This window comes from Lissotriton helveticus, chromosome 10 (assembly GCF_964261635.1).
Source record: "Lissotriton helveticus chromosome 10, aLisHel1.1, whole genome shotgun sequence".
NCBI lineage: Eukaryota > Metazoa > Chordata > Amphibia > Caudata > Salamandridae > Lissotriton > Lissotriton helveticus.
The window spans coordinates 715,308,015-715,326,479 of record NC_136071.1 but is presented as its reverse complement, the minus strand read 5'-3'; the positions used below and the strand labels follow the sequence as shown (position 1 = coordinate 715,326,479).

General features: G+C 46.1%; 1 protein-coding gene across 1 annotated transcript in view; it reads right to left on the bottom strand.

Moving 5' to 3' along the window:
* Positions 1-1,219: 1,219 nt before the first annotated feature.
* NOM1 (nucleolar protein with MIF4G domain 1) overlaps positions 1,220-18,465 on the bottom strand; it is a 318,017-nt gene continuing 300,771 nt past the window's right edge. The window contains exon 11 of the mRNA XM_078663262.1: positions 1,220-1,526. Coding sequence (XP_078519388.1) covers positions 1,349-1,526 — 178 coding nt within the window. The 3' untranslated portion in view covers positions 1,220-1,348. The remainder of the gene's footprint in view (positions 1,527-18,465) is intronic.

Below are 18,465 nucleotides of genomic sequence, written 5' to 3'. Positions count from 1 at the left end.
ATCAGCGCGTGTGGGCGCATCTAAGTAGCTCAGGCGATGTCATCTTGGCGCCAACGACGCCCGTGGAGCCGCACGACGACGCCTACCGACGCGCAGGGGTACTGCTGACGAAAAAAACTTTCCGGATCCAGTCTGACGCCTGGGGCTAATTCTAAGGTAAGGAATCTATCACTACGTGTTTCTTTCAGATTTAGTTGTCAGAAAGGCACAGAGAGGAGAGTCTCTGAGCTTCTTTATCTGTCTATAGAAGGATCTGCACACAATCGCCCCATAAAGTTCCGTAATGGTGGTACACAGAGTACAGAAAGTGTTGCCACAGCAATGATTTCGAGCACTTTTTGAAATTTCCTGTTAAAGGATTTAGTGAATCGCTTTTGTAGTACTTTGGCTAGATTTAAAGAAAAAAAACTAAAAATTGTAATGGAAAACAACAGCATACCACTTTAACTGTGCAGAGTGGTCCCTGTTTTAGCATAATAAAAACGTACTCTTTACGTAGCACTTTTATCCAAAGTACTATACACAGCAAAATAGTTGGGCAACGACCTTTAACAAGAGGCGGGGAGTTCACAAGGCCCCATTATGTGGCAGACGTCATAAAAATATATTCTTATCCTGGTGACTAAAGGGAATTTTTCTTGGGTGAACAAACATCTTCAACCACCATACACACGTTCCTAACATTAAATTCAGGGCTATGGTAGGCATTCGAAATAACTTTCAATGACATTGAATATAAAAATCAGTTGTTGACAACCCATTAAATTGTTCAGGATATTTGCCATACCAGAAGTAAAATCCTGCAGCAATAGGCAGGTCACCACTGAATTCCAAATAATATGTGCTTTGCCACATGTTTTGGTTGAGGCTTACTAAAAGTTGATTATCTTTGCAGTCATTGCAAAATGTTTAAAGTTTCAATCGGCAGAGTTGGTGCGCTCAAAATGCCCTATAATTCGGTTACGAAAAATCCCAAGGGACATATGAGTAAAAAAGCACAAGTCAAAACGTCTATGAAATACAAAATAAAACGTTAAGTCCAAAAACAGGAAATCTGGCTCCACTGTCATGAAAGAGGAACCGTCGGCCACTGCCATCTTCTGACCACGTTCGGAATTACAATATATTCCAAAATGGTACATAATGTAGATGCATAGTTTTCCCTTGTTATCCATGATTTAAAACATTTTTATTAAAATGTGTATAAAATACTCCCACATAAGTTTCACTGTAATTTATTTACAATCAATTATAACTGAAAGTATATTCAAAAGTCTTTAGAGTGCAGAACGTCTCTCTAAAATTAAAATACTTTCTTTGGTTTATATATAAAAATAGCACTGGCATTCTATAGCTTCAACCTCGAGTCCTTCGCTTGCAGAGCCGTGGTTGCCATTTCAACTCTCTCTTTTAGTAAATCAGCTTCTTCTGGAGTTTTCTGAGCCCGAGCGTTCTTTAGCAGGAAGTGTGTCATGAAAAGCTTCAAACCTTCACGTAACATACCCAACTTCGGGTTGTCAGACACCCTAAAAATAAAAAAATAAAACAATCAGCAGCAGATAAACTAACATGAGATATTGCACTGACCACAATCGATTGCGAAAAATAGTTTTTGATTGGATGATTTAGTCCGGGGCCTGTGACACCGAGTATCACTGAGAATACACATTTAAATTGAATATTTCGAATTAAAGACAACAGAAAATGTAATTAACACACTCCAAACGTATACAGTACATGTTTATGCCGGGCACTCCACGTTGCAGTCAATACTTTAAATGAACAGGTACTTAAAAGCACTGAGTACCTGCACTTTTAATGGTAGAGTATCGGCACCTCTAAGTAGCACACGGGTACTCTGGGCAATGAGTACCTACACTTCGTTAACACCATTGTAACCACTGTTTGCGGTACGGAAATAGAGGGGGAAATTGGCTTACTCTGGTTCCGCATCTATGTTTGGTTTGAGTTGTAACTGGGTTCTAGGGCAGTTTCCCTGACACGCCAGTTAAGATTCAATGCCCAGCGTGTGCTGGAGAGGGCAGAGGACAGCAACTCTGGGCACATTTCCAAGCACACCGAAAATGGGAACTGAGTGTGGATCTGGGAGGAGTGAGGAGCGCAGGTGAAGAGAATGTCCGCTCTGACATATATGAATGACTGTCACAATGCTGGTGGGGTCAGAGAGGGCTCCCCACAATGAAATCAAACACTCACAATACTTAGTGAGTATCTAGAACACCCCTTCACCCTTAAAGCTGATGAAGCAGATAAACTGCTGAGACTTTACTTGACACATCAAACCAAATATTGACACCTTGTAAAAGAGAATGACACCATGCACAATTGATGCTCATTTACATTGAAGATTATTGAGATATAGATCATAAAGAAACTTAGTTACTGCATCGTAAAAGCATGGAGACAAGAGTATACTAGATGTAAATTTCTCGTTTGTATAACAGGTTTGTGCTTACCAAGATTCCATGGTGCTCTTTTAACGTGAGATAGAAATGTGAAAGTGATAACTCACAAGTTGTTGAAGTTTATGAATCAGTCTTTCATTGAATAACGATATATATGTGAAAAATTCACAGAACTAAATGTAAATTAGATAACTATGAACTATTATTAAAGATGTCTTTAAATACTATTTTTGCTCATGTTAACTTGTGCACCAACGAGAAAAAGAAATGGTGTTGAATGTAAATGCTAATCCGGATTTCCCTGAAACTCAGAAAATGATCTTCATATATGTACTAATGAGAATTACTGGAAACAATTTAGTGATCTTATAATTCGAAATTATTTTATATGTTGGTACTTTTGAGGTGTAGTTATGTGCCATAGTTACGTGTGCAAATTACAATGAAATCCAAATGCTCTGTAACCACATTGGTGCTAAGGCAATTCCCGCTGGGTGCTGATTGATTGAAAATCCATGCTAGGCTTGCATTTTCTTTCTCGTACTTGATTCTGTTCTCATGAGAATGTCTCATACGCTTGCAGCGTAGAATGATACTGTGTGTCTAAAGACAAATTCCCATGCATGTTCCGGGACTATTTGCTACTAAATTTACACAATCAATCCAAACAGGTTGCCCCATGTGAAGACGCCACAAACCTGGGGTGTTAATTTGGATTACTGGGAGAGAGACGGCGGCACCCACGAGGGTTAAACTCAAGGGGAACTCCAAGTACCAGCATGCTTTGCATGCCCACGCCCACTGGGGCGGAACTTGGTGGAGTTATCAGGTGTTCCCTATTGACGGACTGCTGTTTCCCTTCTCCACTTCGCCCGTGAACAAGAGCACAGGAGTGCTTGAAACGCGTTGGGCTGCTGATGTAATTTGGTGGGAGACTAACTCTGCAAAGCTGAAATCTGCAATTAAAGGTGGTCATACTCCCTGGTTTGTGGCGTCTTCACATGGGGCAACCTGTTTGGATTGATTTTGTGGCGGCTGGCTCGGTCGCGAAGACGCCCTGCTGCGAAGTGCAGAGCCTGTGTTTGCAAACTCAGACACGTTGGAACCAGGGACAGCCGTGTTGTCAGACAATTTACAAGTCAGCATGGCGGTGTGTTTCAGCTCCCTCTGAACCTACTGGGGTGTTAATTTGGTTTACTGGGAGAGAGACGGCGGCACCCACGAGGGTTAAACTCAAGGGGAACTCCAAGTACCAGCATGCTTTGCATGCACACGCCCACTGGGGCGGAACTTGGTGGAGTAATCAGGTGTTCCCTATTGACGGACTGCTGTTTCCCTTCTCCACTTCGCCCGTGAACAAGAGCACAGGAGTGCTTGAAACGCGTTGGGCTGCTGATGTAATTTGGTGGGAGACTGTAACTCTGCAAAGCTGAAATCTGCAATTAAAGGTGGTCATACTCCCTGGTTTGTGGCGTCTTCACATGGGGCAACCTGTTTGGATTGATTTTGTGGCGGCTGGCTCGGTCGCGAAGACGCCCTGCTGCGAAGTGCAGAGCCTGTGTTTGCAAACTCAGACACGTTGGAACCAGGGACAGCCGTGTTGTCAGACAATTTACAAGTCAGCATGGCGGTGTGTTTCAGCTCCCTCTGAACCCACTGGGTGTTAATTTGGATTACTGGGAGAGAGACGGCGGCACCCACGAGGGTTAAACTCAAGGGGAACTCCAAGTACCAGCATGCTTTGCATGCACACGCCCACTGGGGCGGAACTTGGTGGAGTTATCAGGTGTTCCCTATTGACGGACTGCTGTTTCCCTTCTCCACTTCGCCCGTGAACAAGAGCACAGGAGTGCTTGAAACGCGTTGGGCTGCTGATGTAATTTGGTGGGAGACTAACTCTGCAAAGCTGAAATCTGCAATTAAAGGTGGTCATACTCCTTGGTTTGTGGCGTCTTCACATGGGGCAACCTGTTTGGATTAAGTTTACACAATGTGAACATCTGTCATGAGAAATTGCCCTTTCCAACTCACTCATGTGCCTTTACTAAAAGCCGATTGTAATTAGACAATTTGAATACTTGAATAGCTGATTTGATGATTTCCATCTTTTTGACATAAAATAGGTCTTCTTCATGCTACATGACAATCGTCCTAGGCAAACTGACCAATGGACTGAGTGGTCTGATCTGATGAGGTGACCCAGGAGTTGTCACTCCGCAACTAGAACATTATATATTACCTGTTGGATTGATGATCGGAGGGGTAGACATCCTCTTTGCCATTTGATGGGCTATATTGTTTTTGACTCCTTTACCATAAGGATTGCTTCCTATTGGACTGAGAGACACCTTTCGGACTTACAGACTCTCCTTACTAGTGCATATACAGTGTGTGCTATTCCTGGATTTCTTTCCCCATGGAAGAGAATCTTTGAGCTGACGTGATCCATGTCCTTTCCTGAACTCTCCTTCTAGAACTTTGGTAATTGATGGCCGAAAGTAATCCATTTGATTATTTTGTACTCTTAACTCTTAATGCCTGATATTGGTGTATTTGCTTGCAAATGATACAGATAAATCTAACCATTTATAAATCTTGTTTCTGTCTCTCTAGGTTTGGTCTCCAATAATTGATTGTGCATTTGCATAGTCTAAATGAGGGATGGGATTTATAACAGATAGGTCTCTAGGCAACAAGTCCAAATGTTGATATTTTGTATAGCTTTAGCTGAGGCTGCTAGTGTTAATGATCCTAACCAGTCTAAATGTCTTCACAGGAATAGGTTTAGCAGTAATAATTCTGTACCTGTATAGTGTGGTATTGAAAGTCATATACATGAATCTAATTATTAGTTGATAAGTCAGTTATTCAATTCCAAGTCCTCATTGGATAACTGGCTTGGTTTCCCTAGGTCCGACCCCTCTCGGCACAGTTATAGAGCCATCAGAGGACCAAGTAAATGATACTGAGGTGTAGTGCGAGATAAACGTAAGATTAAAAGTAAATGGGCCAGTGGCGCTACAGAAAAGCCAAACATCTGGAAAGATATCTGTGTGAAAAAACAAAGAAGACCTTTTAACTCAACTCAAATGTATCTTTGATCTTTCCACTCTTTCCTTAACAGAAAATGCTCTTGTTCCACCCTCTAACTGAAGATGAATTTGCCAGTCTACCAAAAGCCTGTGGTACCCCAGGCTCACCAGCAGACGGGTGACCAGCACGCATATTTTAGTACTTCTTCATTAACAGCTCTGCTGCCAACCTGACAACAGCTACCATAAACCACTGCCTGGTACCTGGTAAATTCACGGATTATCTCTAAACTTCATCCATAATAAACCCATTCTGGAAAACCTGGCACAAACCCCATGTTTCCTTCTATCGTTTCATGGTCTTTTTTTTAACATTGCCCCTATATTTATACATACTTAATTATTACACAACTCATCAGTATGGATCCAAATCTATTTTACATCCTGTGAAAAATGAAGGTGCAACACTTATTTCCACATTTGCTTAACCAATACATTTGCACACTCATTCGGATTCCTGTTGGGTTTTAGCACTATAAACATCCACCTATAACAGTACATCCACAATAATATTAGCGAAATAGTATCAACATATGCATATGAGGAGTTCAGTAACATGCACCTGTTTTAGGTGTGGTGAAAGGTGACTTTAGCTGAAAAACAACACCTACTTGTCAACACAACACACAATATACAGAAAGGGGTTTTGTGTCAGCCACCTTTAACCCCCATGAGCCATTCACTTGATGGGCTGTACATCAGGTCTTGGATCAGCCAACCGCATTTCACATATGTTCATCTTGTGTATTTACAATAGTATTTGGTGAGAGGGTAACAAAGTAGTCTATCCATATAACTGCAGCTGCCACTGGCATTTATGCTGCCTACGTATAAGTAGACTAATAATCACAGTAGACCCTTCTGCTGCTGGTCATAACAGTAGCAGGAAGCCACCAGTTACTCGCTTTGTTAAACTGAGCAGCCTGCAATGTGTTCTGTCTGTCTATCTGCCATTAATATCCGAGAAGGTTTTTTAAAAAAACTCCCTTCTGAGGCGCTCTGTTGCATTGGTATTTTTAGAGCAGGTTATAAAAGGAAATTACAGAAAAATGAACAGATCCAAACTCTGTTATGCTTATTTGGCATTTAGTATCCTCCCATTGTGGGTTCTGGAAGTTTGGCTCAATAGAGTGGCATCTAATTTCTGTTCATTGTTTGTCCTACACTCATTTCAATAACATGTACTGCATTTATTTATGCCAAGAATAGTAACTTGTAAATGTTGTACATCACTATATCCACAGTGAGCTTTTATATTGCAGTGCCACCTGCTTGTGCACTCACATTGAAATAGAATCCAGTAATGGTAGTACTTTCTCACCCTCAATAGTACTTACTAAATATTTACTACCAAGCAATCTAGCACTGTATACTAGAGAATTGCAGGGTTTAAACTGTGAAGAAGACTTTATGTATATCTGTATGCTGTTCTGCAGCCCTTTTACCTAGCAAAGCGTAATGAGATGTAATTGATGTGTGTGGCGGACCAGAAGGAGGGACTGGGACAACAGGGCTAGGTAAACGTGGTTTTATTTTTATAAAGGTCTTTTTCTTTCGTTGCGATTGTCTCTCGCGCTAAAGTGGCAGGATCCAAGGTGTCCGCTAGGGCCCGGAATCTGTGGGGACTTGACCGTCGTCTTTCGTCCTCCTCGGGGGTGTCTCCGCTTCGATCACGAGCCGGGTCCCAACGCCACATGCGGGAGACAAAAACACGGCTATTAGCACTCTGTTTGTTATGAGGCAAGCCCCGGGGGAAGGACCGTAGGGAAGTGAGGACACCGGTGTCTGCAGTTGTATTCACACTCACGCCGTGCACGAATCGGGGGTGGTGGGATAAGGTGAGGGTAGGAACGGGGGTAGGGGGGTGTAGGAGTGAAGAGGGGGAGAACGGGTGATAACGGTGCTATGTACAAAACTATGTACACGCTAACGCCGGCCCAGCCAACCCGATACCCGATCACGCACCTGAGTGAGCCACACTCCTCCGTGGGTGTGGCTGGGCGGTGCTTGGGAACGTTGGCCTCCAGGCACAGCAACTCTTCGCTCCTCGGTAATGTCCTTCTTCGGTTCGTCAGGGGCTTCGGTGGACTCTCTCCGCTCTCCGTACTTCCTCCCGGTGTCGAGACACACCTCCCTGTTCTCTTCCGGTCTTTTGTGTCCGCCTCCAGTTGAGGGCGGGTCTCTTTCCTCCAGTCCGCAAGCTTGAGTCAGGAGAGCGTCATAGGGGGGAGTGCCTTCGTCGTCAGCTTCGAGATCATTAAAGGCACAGTCTTCCCCGGGCTCTCGTACTTGGCTCCACCATGCACCGGACTCTGTTTCCCAAGGGTCCTGAGGCGATGAAACAGAAGTATTACTGTCTGTACTGTTCCACCAGTCTGTTTTAGCCTCTGTCTCTGCCACCCCGCTACAATGTGTTTTAAAGGATTGTAACATTTTTGTTTTTGTTTTCAGAAGTTCTCCTCTCACGGATGTTATTTTAAATTGCATTTTCTTCAGCTATCTATTTAGGCATGATATCGGAACTACATCGGAGTGTAATGGACTTTATCTTCACTTGTAAATGGAATACATCCGAACACTATGAGGCTAAGGAAACCACTTTGGGCGCAGTAGAGTTCTGAACTGTTGTGATGAAAGCATTATTATTTGTAATTTTACAAATATTTATCTGTGGGGAAATCAATGAGCATGTGATTACTTTATTGACAAGGAGCCCAATCGGGCGCAATGGAGATGAGGATTACTGTGATGAAAGAAAACTAATACTATTGAATTAGTAAGATTTTGGAGTTGATATTAAATATTGAGCACCAACTGATTTGAAACAAATGATGAAATGGGGAGTATTACTTCTATGTTTAGGATTCATAGTATTTTTGCGCTGTATTTAAGCACTATTCAAAAGGATATCACCCATCATGACCAAGGCTAGTGTTAGTCAAAACGCGTGGATATTTACACAATGAATGCTAGGTAGTAAATCCAACTAAATCGCTAATGACTTTGTCAATGGGTAACTCTTGTTATAATTCAATAAGACATTCATTAATAATAACAATTATTGTAATATGAATCCATACATCTTTAAATAAAGCATTTTTATTACACACAGCAGTGAGCATGTATTTGGATTCCTCAAGCCACATAAAAACATACCGTGTATTTGTAAAGCGCACGTTCACCCATGGGCATCTTGGCGCTGAATAACAGATGTTTATTGTTACCCAACTCAATGGTACTCAGTTTATCCACCTCAGTAGGATGAAAGGCTGAATGGATTTTTACCTGTGACCAAGAGATCGAACACAGGCCCCTACAGTGGACACATTAGTCCACTAAGCCACTGGACCCGGGCGATGATGGAGTCCTAAAACTCACTACAGTGGGTTCCTGGAATCCTGAGTTAAACAGCAAAAGTTCCAGCCCTGGGATTGCTTGTAAATTGTTTAAAAATGTACAGGGATAATGTTCCATAAACCAAAGGAAACATAGTGTTACTTTAAAAAAAAAAAACTGGGGTGGGGGGGGGGGGGGCTGCTGCACTCTCTGGAGCCCCACACCAGTTATAAAACATACTAGTGGCATCCCTGCCAAGGCCGTTCACTAGGTCAAGCCTAGAATCGTGTGTGCGCTGCGAGGCATGGTGTATCCACTCTGGAGGCATAGACCACGCCCACCGCTTTCCATTTGTTCCTTCCTGTGTCTGTCAAACTTGCTTTCTTTTGTTTCATGAAACGCTGGTCATTGTCTCGGTTTTGGGTGTGTTTTGATTTTGGTGGTGACTACCCTGTCACATGTCCCCTACTCATGGCTTTACATATTGTGTGTTTGGCGCACTCTTATCTTTTTGAATAGTCCCGTGCCATTTCTTGTTGTTTGCCTACCTGATGAAGATCAGAGTAGGGGTTCTGTTGTCCGTGCACTGTTGGCGAGCCTTGGGGCCTGAAGGCATGGGATATCAGAGAAGGAGCAGCCGGCCTCTGCTTGTGCCCAGCAGGGAGATCAGAGCACGAGAGCCGGGTCCTGGCAGTGCCTAGCAGGTAGATCAGAGCTGCAGCAGCTGGGCTGTATGGGCTGCCAGGATCCGGCAGTAAGTTCCAGCAGAGAGATTAGAGCAATAACTGTATGGATGGGCTGGCAGCTTCGGGCAGCATGAAGGCTGCACACATACAGACACAGCTGCATGCAGGAGCTGTACTCTCAAAATCGTACCACCTGACAGTGTGACCGGTGCTGTCTCATTCTCACACTCCGTGGCTGGTGCTGGGAACCTACATGTGAACTCGCAGATTCCCCATCAGACTGGCCAAGCCTAGTGAGTGCCGTCGAACTTAGATCCCAGTGCCTCCACCCTGCCTCACACAACTCACTGCCACGGTTTCAGGTCAGTAGGCCGTTGTACAGACTGCATCCACAGTGTTTCTTGGGGGTGGGGTGTTACCCAGTCATAAATATTTGTAACATTCGTTTACAGACTCCATCCGGTTTCTGACAAAATCTAAAGAACAGGGTGTTAACCTCCATGAACTGCTAAAGTGCTGCGAGGCCAGACTAATTACAATAAAGGCTGCAGGCATTCACATAACATTCCCTACTTGTAGCTGTCCCTTAAAACTACAAGTACCAGAATACAAAGAAAAACACCCATTCGTGAACTAGTGGCACATGCTATTGGTCATCTTGAGAGATTGCTTTTTGAGATCATCCATGCACGGGGTGCCCGTCTTATGAATGAGCAAGTTATTTAGTGGGGTGGGTCCTGCCAGGTCTCAGATCCAGCAGTAATTAAAAACAGACTTTGAAACAGGTCTCTAATGGGCCCTTTGTTCACATCTTTAACATTACTAACAAAACACTCACCAACTGGCTTTAACATGCCGGGGTCGCTGTTATTAGCACCCTACCAGTTCCCTTACCTTGCCCTCCCATCTATGTCCAACTCTGTGACGAACCACATCAACACCTCCTCCCCTCCAAACAACTTGGAAGCAGACTGACTGATTCAGGTGAGGTGGGGTAGCTGAGAAGATATGCGTTCAGAGGCAAGTCGCTGCTTTGATGTAGGCCGCTGGAGGCGGGCCTGTGAAAAGGGGCTTCTGCATCATTTTAATCTCCTGCAGTAGCGAGAGCAGTACATTTCTTTCTGCTCAGGGCGCTATTGCAGCAAAGCTGTAGCGGCTGCACTTCAGAATAGTTGTGAATACTAAATAAATATTACATGCAAGCTTTTGCAAAATTCAGCAGTGTGCGTTGGGGACTTGAGTATCTGATAACAAAGCATACAGAAATGAGACTCCAATACACTGAATGAGACTTTCAGGGTCTATTTCAGTTATGTGGATTTTAGGTCGAGCCTAGCAGCGATCCAGAATGAGGTTGCATAAACCAGTATGTAGTAACTGTATAGCTCGTCAATCCCCAGGGCCACAGCACGCACCATCTTGCTGTGTGTTGGGCTGGGCAGCAGTTCTTGGACCCTCCTGTGGATTCCTGCTAACAGTGCTGCAGCTTGCGCTTCGCGCTCAGGGCTGTGGGCTCAGGCGGCAGGACTGTGCTGCGGATTGTGTGGGAGACTCGGAGTGTGGCTGTTGGCTCAGTGGTGGTGCGCGGCAGAGACTCCGTCTCCCAGGAGTACCTGCACACCCAGGAAGATCGTGGACGCGCCCCCTGATAGCCACGCCCCCAGCCTGTCCAGGTGGATATAGTTGGGCTCTCCCTGTGAGCCTGTGGGACACCTACCATCTTGCTGTGTGTTGGGCTGGGCAGCAGTTCTTGGACCCTCCTGTGGATTCCTGCTAACAGCGCTGCAGCTTGCCGCACCCGCTTCGCGGGTGCCGCTTCGCGCTCAGGGCTGTGGGCTCAGGCGGCAGGACTGTGCTGCGGATTGTGTGGGAGACTCGGAGTGTGGCTGTTGGCTCAGTGGTGGTGCGCGGCAGAGACTCCGTCTCCCAGGAGTCCCTGCACACCCAGGAAGATCGTGGACGCGCCCCCTGATAGCCACGCCCCCAGCCTGTCCAGGTGGATATAGTTGGGCTCTCCCTGTGAGCCTGTGGGACACCTACCATCTTGCTGTGTGTTGGGCTGGGCAGCAGTTCTTGGACCCTCCTGTGGATTCCTGCTAACAGCGCTGCAGCTTGCCGCACCCGCTTCGCGGGTGCCGCTTCGCGCTCAGGGCTGTGGGCTCAGGTGGCAGGACTGTGCTGCGGATTGTGTGGGAGACTCGGAGTGTGGCTGTTGGCTCAGTGGTGGTGCGCGGCAGAGACTCCGTCTCCCAGGAGTCCCTGCACACCCAGGAAGATCGTGGACGCGCCCCCTGATAGCCACTCCCCCAGCCTGCAACGCCCCTTATTTCAACAGCCCGCCTACCGTCTCGCGGGACGCCGAGCGAAGCCCGGGCAAAGGGCGGGCCGTCTGTGGCCGTCTGGGGCTGTCAGAGGCTGGGCTGGGCCCCGTCTCTTTCATTCGGCTTAGGGCCCAGGTCGGTTGTGTTACACTGTCCAAAGGCATTCCTTTCTATTATGTCAACCCGTTCGGGGAAACTGCTTAGGTCTGAGGGTGAAAGGGGTGGCGTGGTTGGGAGCCCAGTGATCGGAACTATGGACCGCTTCATTACGAGAGTGGCGGCGGTCATTGACAATGAGATCGCCATTTCTGAACGGCGACTCTCTGAGGTCTATCTCCCCTCTAGACGCTCTTCTTTGGGGGCTGTAGTTCAAGTCTTATCACCTGCTAGCGTGAACACTCATATTGTTTCCCCTGAGGTCTTGGAGGCCTCTGCAGGTTTTCCCCAAATGGAAGAAACTGGTAGCAATAGAGACAGGTTAGAACACCTACCTGCGCTCCTAGTTAGTGGTATTGTGGAAGTCTGTGGCGCAGAGACAGTACCCCCACCTGCGCCCCCGACCACAAGTCCTACCCAAACAACATTGTCAACTTCACCGGCTCAAAATATAGTAAACCTAGTGGAGGTGCCAGCAGTGCTAGACTTGAGTGGGCAAAATAAAAGGGCCAAAAACAAAAGGGCGGCATGCGCTAGGAAGGGTAGGCCGATGACACAGGCTAGGTTATATAAGCAACCGAGAAAAGTTATTGAGCAGGGCATGAGGGACGTCAGGGGGACGGTTTTAGCAGATAAGGTAATGGTGGAGGGGGGTTCCGTGGATGCTCCCATGGGTAAAAACAACTGCCCGCCCCCTACTAGTAGTGCAGTTAATGCTTCTTCAGCTTTTGAACAAAATGTGATTGATAGGATTATGGAGAGGGTAAATACCCTCTTTGTGCCGTTGCTGACTCAGGTTAAGGGTTTGGGGACTCGAATAGACAAATTGGAGCAATCAACCCTTGACGGCTTCTTCTCACTCAAATCTATATTTAAACAGCATAAAAGAGCGAGTGAGAACCAGGCCATGGATCCATGTGAAAGTGTGCCCCTGGTAATCCCCGCGCAATCCCAGGCGGACTCTAATCACTCAATCAGGGCAAAGAAGGTAAATACTGGCAACACACAAGCCCCGGTGCCTAAAATCCCTCCCCTAATAAAAGTAGGAATCCATCATAAGGGAACGGTAATATCTACTGAGATCACCAAAGGCACACCTAAACCAACACTCCATCCACTGCCCTTGGTAACCAGTGGGACGACAAAGGTTAGCCGAGCCCCGGGCATACAAGACAAAGGCAAGGGACTATCTATTGAGAAGGCCGCTAAAACTGCCCCTCACTCTGTAGCCCCGACTACAACTACAACGGTCCCCCACAAATTTACGCGGCGGACTCCCCCAATTAATTTACCTCCTGATTGTCAACCCTTTGTTGGTGTCCTAATAATTGTTCCCCCACTGAAGGAAGACCAAGTAGAGAATCACCAGTCTCTCAAGAACAAGTGTGTTCATTGGCTAAAACTAAATAAGCCAATCCCGAATGGCCTAGATGGGCTAATTCTTAGCATCCGCAGAGTAGGGTGGATAGGCCAAGGAAAAAAAACACAGGAGGGGGATTGTGTAATTATAAACTTCCAAGATCCCAGATTGGTGAGTTCCATCTGTTGCCCTTTAAAAAATATGGATGAGGTAGGGGTTAAACTAGTGGACCTAACCTTTTTCTATCCTAGGACAATTGTAATGCAACCCCGGCTAGGCCCTAGTACAATTGACCCGGGCCAAAACTGGGACCCACGTGCGATTGGGGGTCTGGGATATAACGGGTCGATTCCCCCGCGGGTGCCTAGGAGTTGTTGACTGGAGGAGGGCGATATGAGCGAGACTATATTGCCCGGCAGGGTCGCTGCCATTAGGAAGGGACTAATGACAGTAACACCACCCGAATACTCTCCCTGCCAAGTATAGGCGTCATGGGAATGGCAGACTCTCTGCCCATTCCTTTGGAAAGTAGTTTGCCTGTTTCCCTTGTTTCCCCTATGAGGCCCATGGACAGGAGCGTCCTTGCGGTCTGCGACGCACCAGCTGTGACGGACCGGAATTTCAAGGTTTTCAGTTGGAACGTCGCAGGGATCGCAAGAAAACTGGTCCTTCCAGACTGGAATGCTTTGGTTGACGACCACGCCATATGCATTTTCCAGGAGACCTGGAGTTTGGTTCCGGCACATAGGGTGGGTTTCTCATCCTACTTTGTGCCGGCCCAAATCTCAGATTCGGGGAGAGGACGCCCTTCGGGAGGTTTGCTTATTTGGGTGGCAGCTTCCCTAGACTGTAGAATAGAAGACCTTCAGTTAGGATGCCCAGATATCCAAAATATTATCTTGAGAGTCTCTAGGGGTCGCACAATCTTGAATATCTACAACATATATGCCAGAGGGACAAAGGGCGGGAGGAAGTCGTCTGTATTAGCTCTCCTAGAAAGCCTCCTTAGTTCAACTCCACATAAGTCGTGTACCCTGGTAGCGGGCGACATGAATTGTACGTTCGAGCCCTTGGGCTCGGACGTTGCCTTAGAGCAAGATGAGGAGGATGCGAGGTTAGGGATCCCAACCTTGGAGATTCCTCCTATTAGGAGATGGTCACAGGTGGCGTTGCAGTTATACACCCTGAGCACTGAATTTAATTTAAGGGCAGTGAATGGGAGGACGATTTCAGATAGGGGGGGGGACACACACTTATAATAGACCAGGACATACTTCTAGAATTGATTATATTCTATTAGATATATGTCTGTGGAGTAAGGTGAGGGATATGATTGTCGTACCCACGGTCGAAAGCGACCACAATCAGCTTTCTCTAACCATGACTCAGTGGTGGTGTCATTCCATGAAGGGGACTATCAACCCTATAGCAACTCCCCCAGATGAGTCGGTAGTCTCACTATGTGGAAGGCGCCTAAAATGGGTTAAATTGGTCATGTCGGAAGAAAAAGTGGGAGAAATATCAGCCCTTTTAGATCATGCTTTGACAAACCTGGGGAATATCCCGGAAGGGGTGGGTAGTGCATGCGAGGTCTTCGCCGCACTAACAGAGGCATTGACTACTGTGTTTTCTATCCCTCCGAGTAAGCTAGGGAGTAAAGGAGGTGAAAAGAAAGCTGGCGGGTGGTATACACAACTGTGTAGGTTAAACAAATCTAGACTTGTTGAGGCAGTGAAATCCAAATCCCACCCCGATATATTGGAAGCAAGGAAGGTGTATAGCAGATCCCTTAAAATTGCTAAAAAGGAGTGGGAAGAGAACTTTTGGGAGGACTTACTTGTTGCTAGTAAAAGCAAAGACCCGAGGGGCTTTTGGAATCTTGTAGGCTCCCGTAATAGGCCTGACGAAGCTTTGAGACCCTGTAATATTCCCCCACAAAGCTGGGTCAAACACTTTGGGGCCTTATATCTCCCGGCGGACGGGGCACTAAATGTTAGGATGCTCCCGCCACTAGTATCCGAACCTCATGGCTACAACCTCTTTACACCTTTAGAGATCGAAAAGGTGATTGGGTGTGTAGCCCCCCGGAAAGCAGCAGGCCCAGATGGATTACCGGGTGATCTCATGCGGGCATATCCAGTGGCCTGGGGAGGGGTTATTGCGGCACTCCTTAATGATATTATGAAGGGGGGGCCAGTGCCCGAGTCCTGGAAAGGGGCGGTGGTGGTCCCAATTTATAAAAAAGGTCCTAGAGAAATCCCGGGGAACTACCGCCCCATAAGCCTCATAGACTCCACCCAAAAGATAGCAGGCAAAGCTATCCTTGGTAGGATTTTTCACTGGGTGGAGGAAAACAAAATATTAACAGACTTTCAGGCAGGGTTTCGGGCGGGCACAGGGACTATTGAGCAGGTGTTTAGGTTGGCACTCCTTGGGTGGAAGGTGGTGGAACTAGGCAAGGGCAGTCTATATTTGGCATTTATAGATCTAAGGGCTGCTTTTGACCTAGTTCCCCGGGAGGAGTTATGGAGGGTACTTTATGGGTTGGGATTGCCCCCCTACATTTTGTCCCTTCTTATTAGCCTACATGAACACACCTTTGCTCAGGTTCGTTGGGGGAGAAATGGAGAGATAACTGAAAAGATTCCAGTGTGTCGAGGTGTGAGACAGGGATGTGTCCTAGCGCCCACCCTTTTTTCTTTATACGTCAATGGGGTGGTGGATTATCTCCAGCAAGATCCAGCCGATGCTCCCTGTCTAGGGGGAGTGCGGATCCCAACTTTACTTTTTGAGGACGATACGCTTCTGATTTCTAAGACTCCGCAAGGCCTCCAAAAGCTGCTTGCCCGTTTTTAGAATTTTTGTGCTTTAAGGGGCTTGGAAATTAACGTAGACAAAACAAAGTATCTTGTTCTAAACCCTCCAAGGAAATTGGGCCGCCCGCCAACTCTTAACGCCGTTCCTTTGGAAAAAGTATCCGAATTCGACTATCTCGGAATTCGGATTACGGACACCATGAATTGGTCATCCCATATTGCTAAGATGGTCTTGAGTCATAAGAGAGTGGGAGGGGCCCCTCCTGAGGGAATTTCGAGCTTCACCAAGGAGGTCGCTTGCCCCCGCAATTGACATCTACAAGGCCAAGGGAGTAACATCAGCCCTATATGGGGCAGAGCTTTGGGGTCATTGCTGCCTGGATTCCTTGGTAACATCAGAGAGTAAGCTCTTGAAATCTCTAATCGCCCTCCCTCCAAGCACCCCTACAGTGCCTGTGCTGCTGGACACTGGGTGTAAGAACATCAAAGATCAAGCCCGGCTCCGACCACTCCTGCTATGGGCGCGTATTTGGAGGGTCGAAGAGTTAAAATCTTATGCTGAAGGGCTAGCAGAAATAATGAACTTGAGTGGCTGGGCGAAGATCAAGTGGTTGGTATCTACGAAAAAACTTTTGGAGGATATTGGGCTAGGGGACTGCTGGATATCAAGATCGGCTCCACCAAAAGATGTTTTGAAACGTCTCTACTGGAAATGGGTTGCGGATCAGCTAGTGTCAAATTCTAGACATTGTAAATCTACAGCTGCCTTCCTATTAATTAAAGATGTTGTAGCCTACGAACCATATTTGGACTTAATTACCCTGGCAACGGATCGAGCATTGTATTTTAAATTCAGAGTGGGTTCCCTTCCAGTTGGTGCCCTGGTGTCTAAGTGGAAATCGGGTGCCCACACGTCCCCCTTTTGTGCCTGCTGCACCACGAGGACAGAGTCTATCCCGCACATATTGTTTGAATGCCCGGACTATGCAAAACCAAGGGGCTTGTGGCTGAATCCCCTTTGTCGTAATATGGGCACGCGTAGTCATCTGGTAGCTCTTCGTATCCTCATGACGGACACTTCTCCTCCCATTGTCTGTGGCGTAGCCAAATTTTTAAAGCAGTTTTGGTTGATTCGTTGCAAGAGATTGTCAATAGCGGTTTAATTTGTATTTTAGGTAATTTATTCCGACATCATATGTCTTTTTATAGTTTTTAATTGTACACAATACTGTTCTTAATGTTTTTTTTCTCTAGTTTTTAAATGTTGTATTTGTGTACGCTTTCAAGATATCTTGCATATCGAATAAAAGCTTCAACCACCATAATGTGCTGCATGGCTAAACATTCATAAGATCCACAAAGCGAGACCTATTGGCCATGCCAATGCTTTTTTATTATAGCTTTAAAGCTGCCTTGCGCTGCATTTTTAAAATCTTTTTTGGGTCTCCTGTCACACTAGCAAGCATACGAACAGACTGTGTATGCAGTAAAAGAACTAGTTTACCTCATCACCAAAGCCTTAATGTAAAGTCAAAGGCCCGTTGCAATCATCCACAAAATGCATTGGACCTAATACTGCCTAAATAAATCTGCAGAGAATCTTAAGAAACTCCAAGGTTCCGTAGGCATTTAGGGCCAGATGTGCGACCCTTTTATTTAGCGCCTCACAATTTGCGACACAATAACAGTTGCAAATGGCAAGGCGCTGAATGAAATGTAAAACAGCGGTTTACACTGGTTTGCGATTACCAATGGGGTCGCAAATTGCAATGCTCATTAATATTATTGAGCCTCTCGCAATTTGCAAGTTCATTGTGAATGCCAGCCCTCCAAGGGATGGTGGCCTGCTGCGCTCAGCAGACCACCATGTCTGGGACTGCTTTTTAATAAAGCAGCTTTTAAAAAAAAAATGCAGCCTGTTTTCCTTAAAGGAAAACGGGATGCATTTTAAAAAAAAAAGGAAAATGCTACTTACCAGTATGCATCTGTTCTTGGCATGTAGAGCTGCAGAGTTACACACTGTGCATAGATGGCCTCCTAGTGTTGGGTCCAGATGTTTGCAGTTTGTGTTGTTGTAGAAAGGTCTTTGGAAGTCACGGGATAGGTGACTCCTCCTTTGGATGATACTGCGCATGGGCATCGGCTCCATCCCCAGATTGCTTTTCGCCATTAGGGAAGTGATGGAGCTGTACAAGAGGTAGTGATGTCCATGTGATTTGAATCTAATTAAGATAATACTGGAACAGATAAAGGTAGCCGGGGAGGCGTGTGT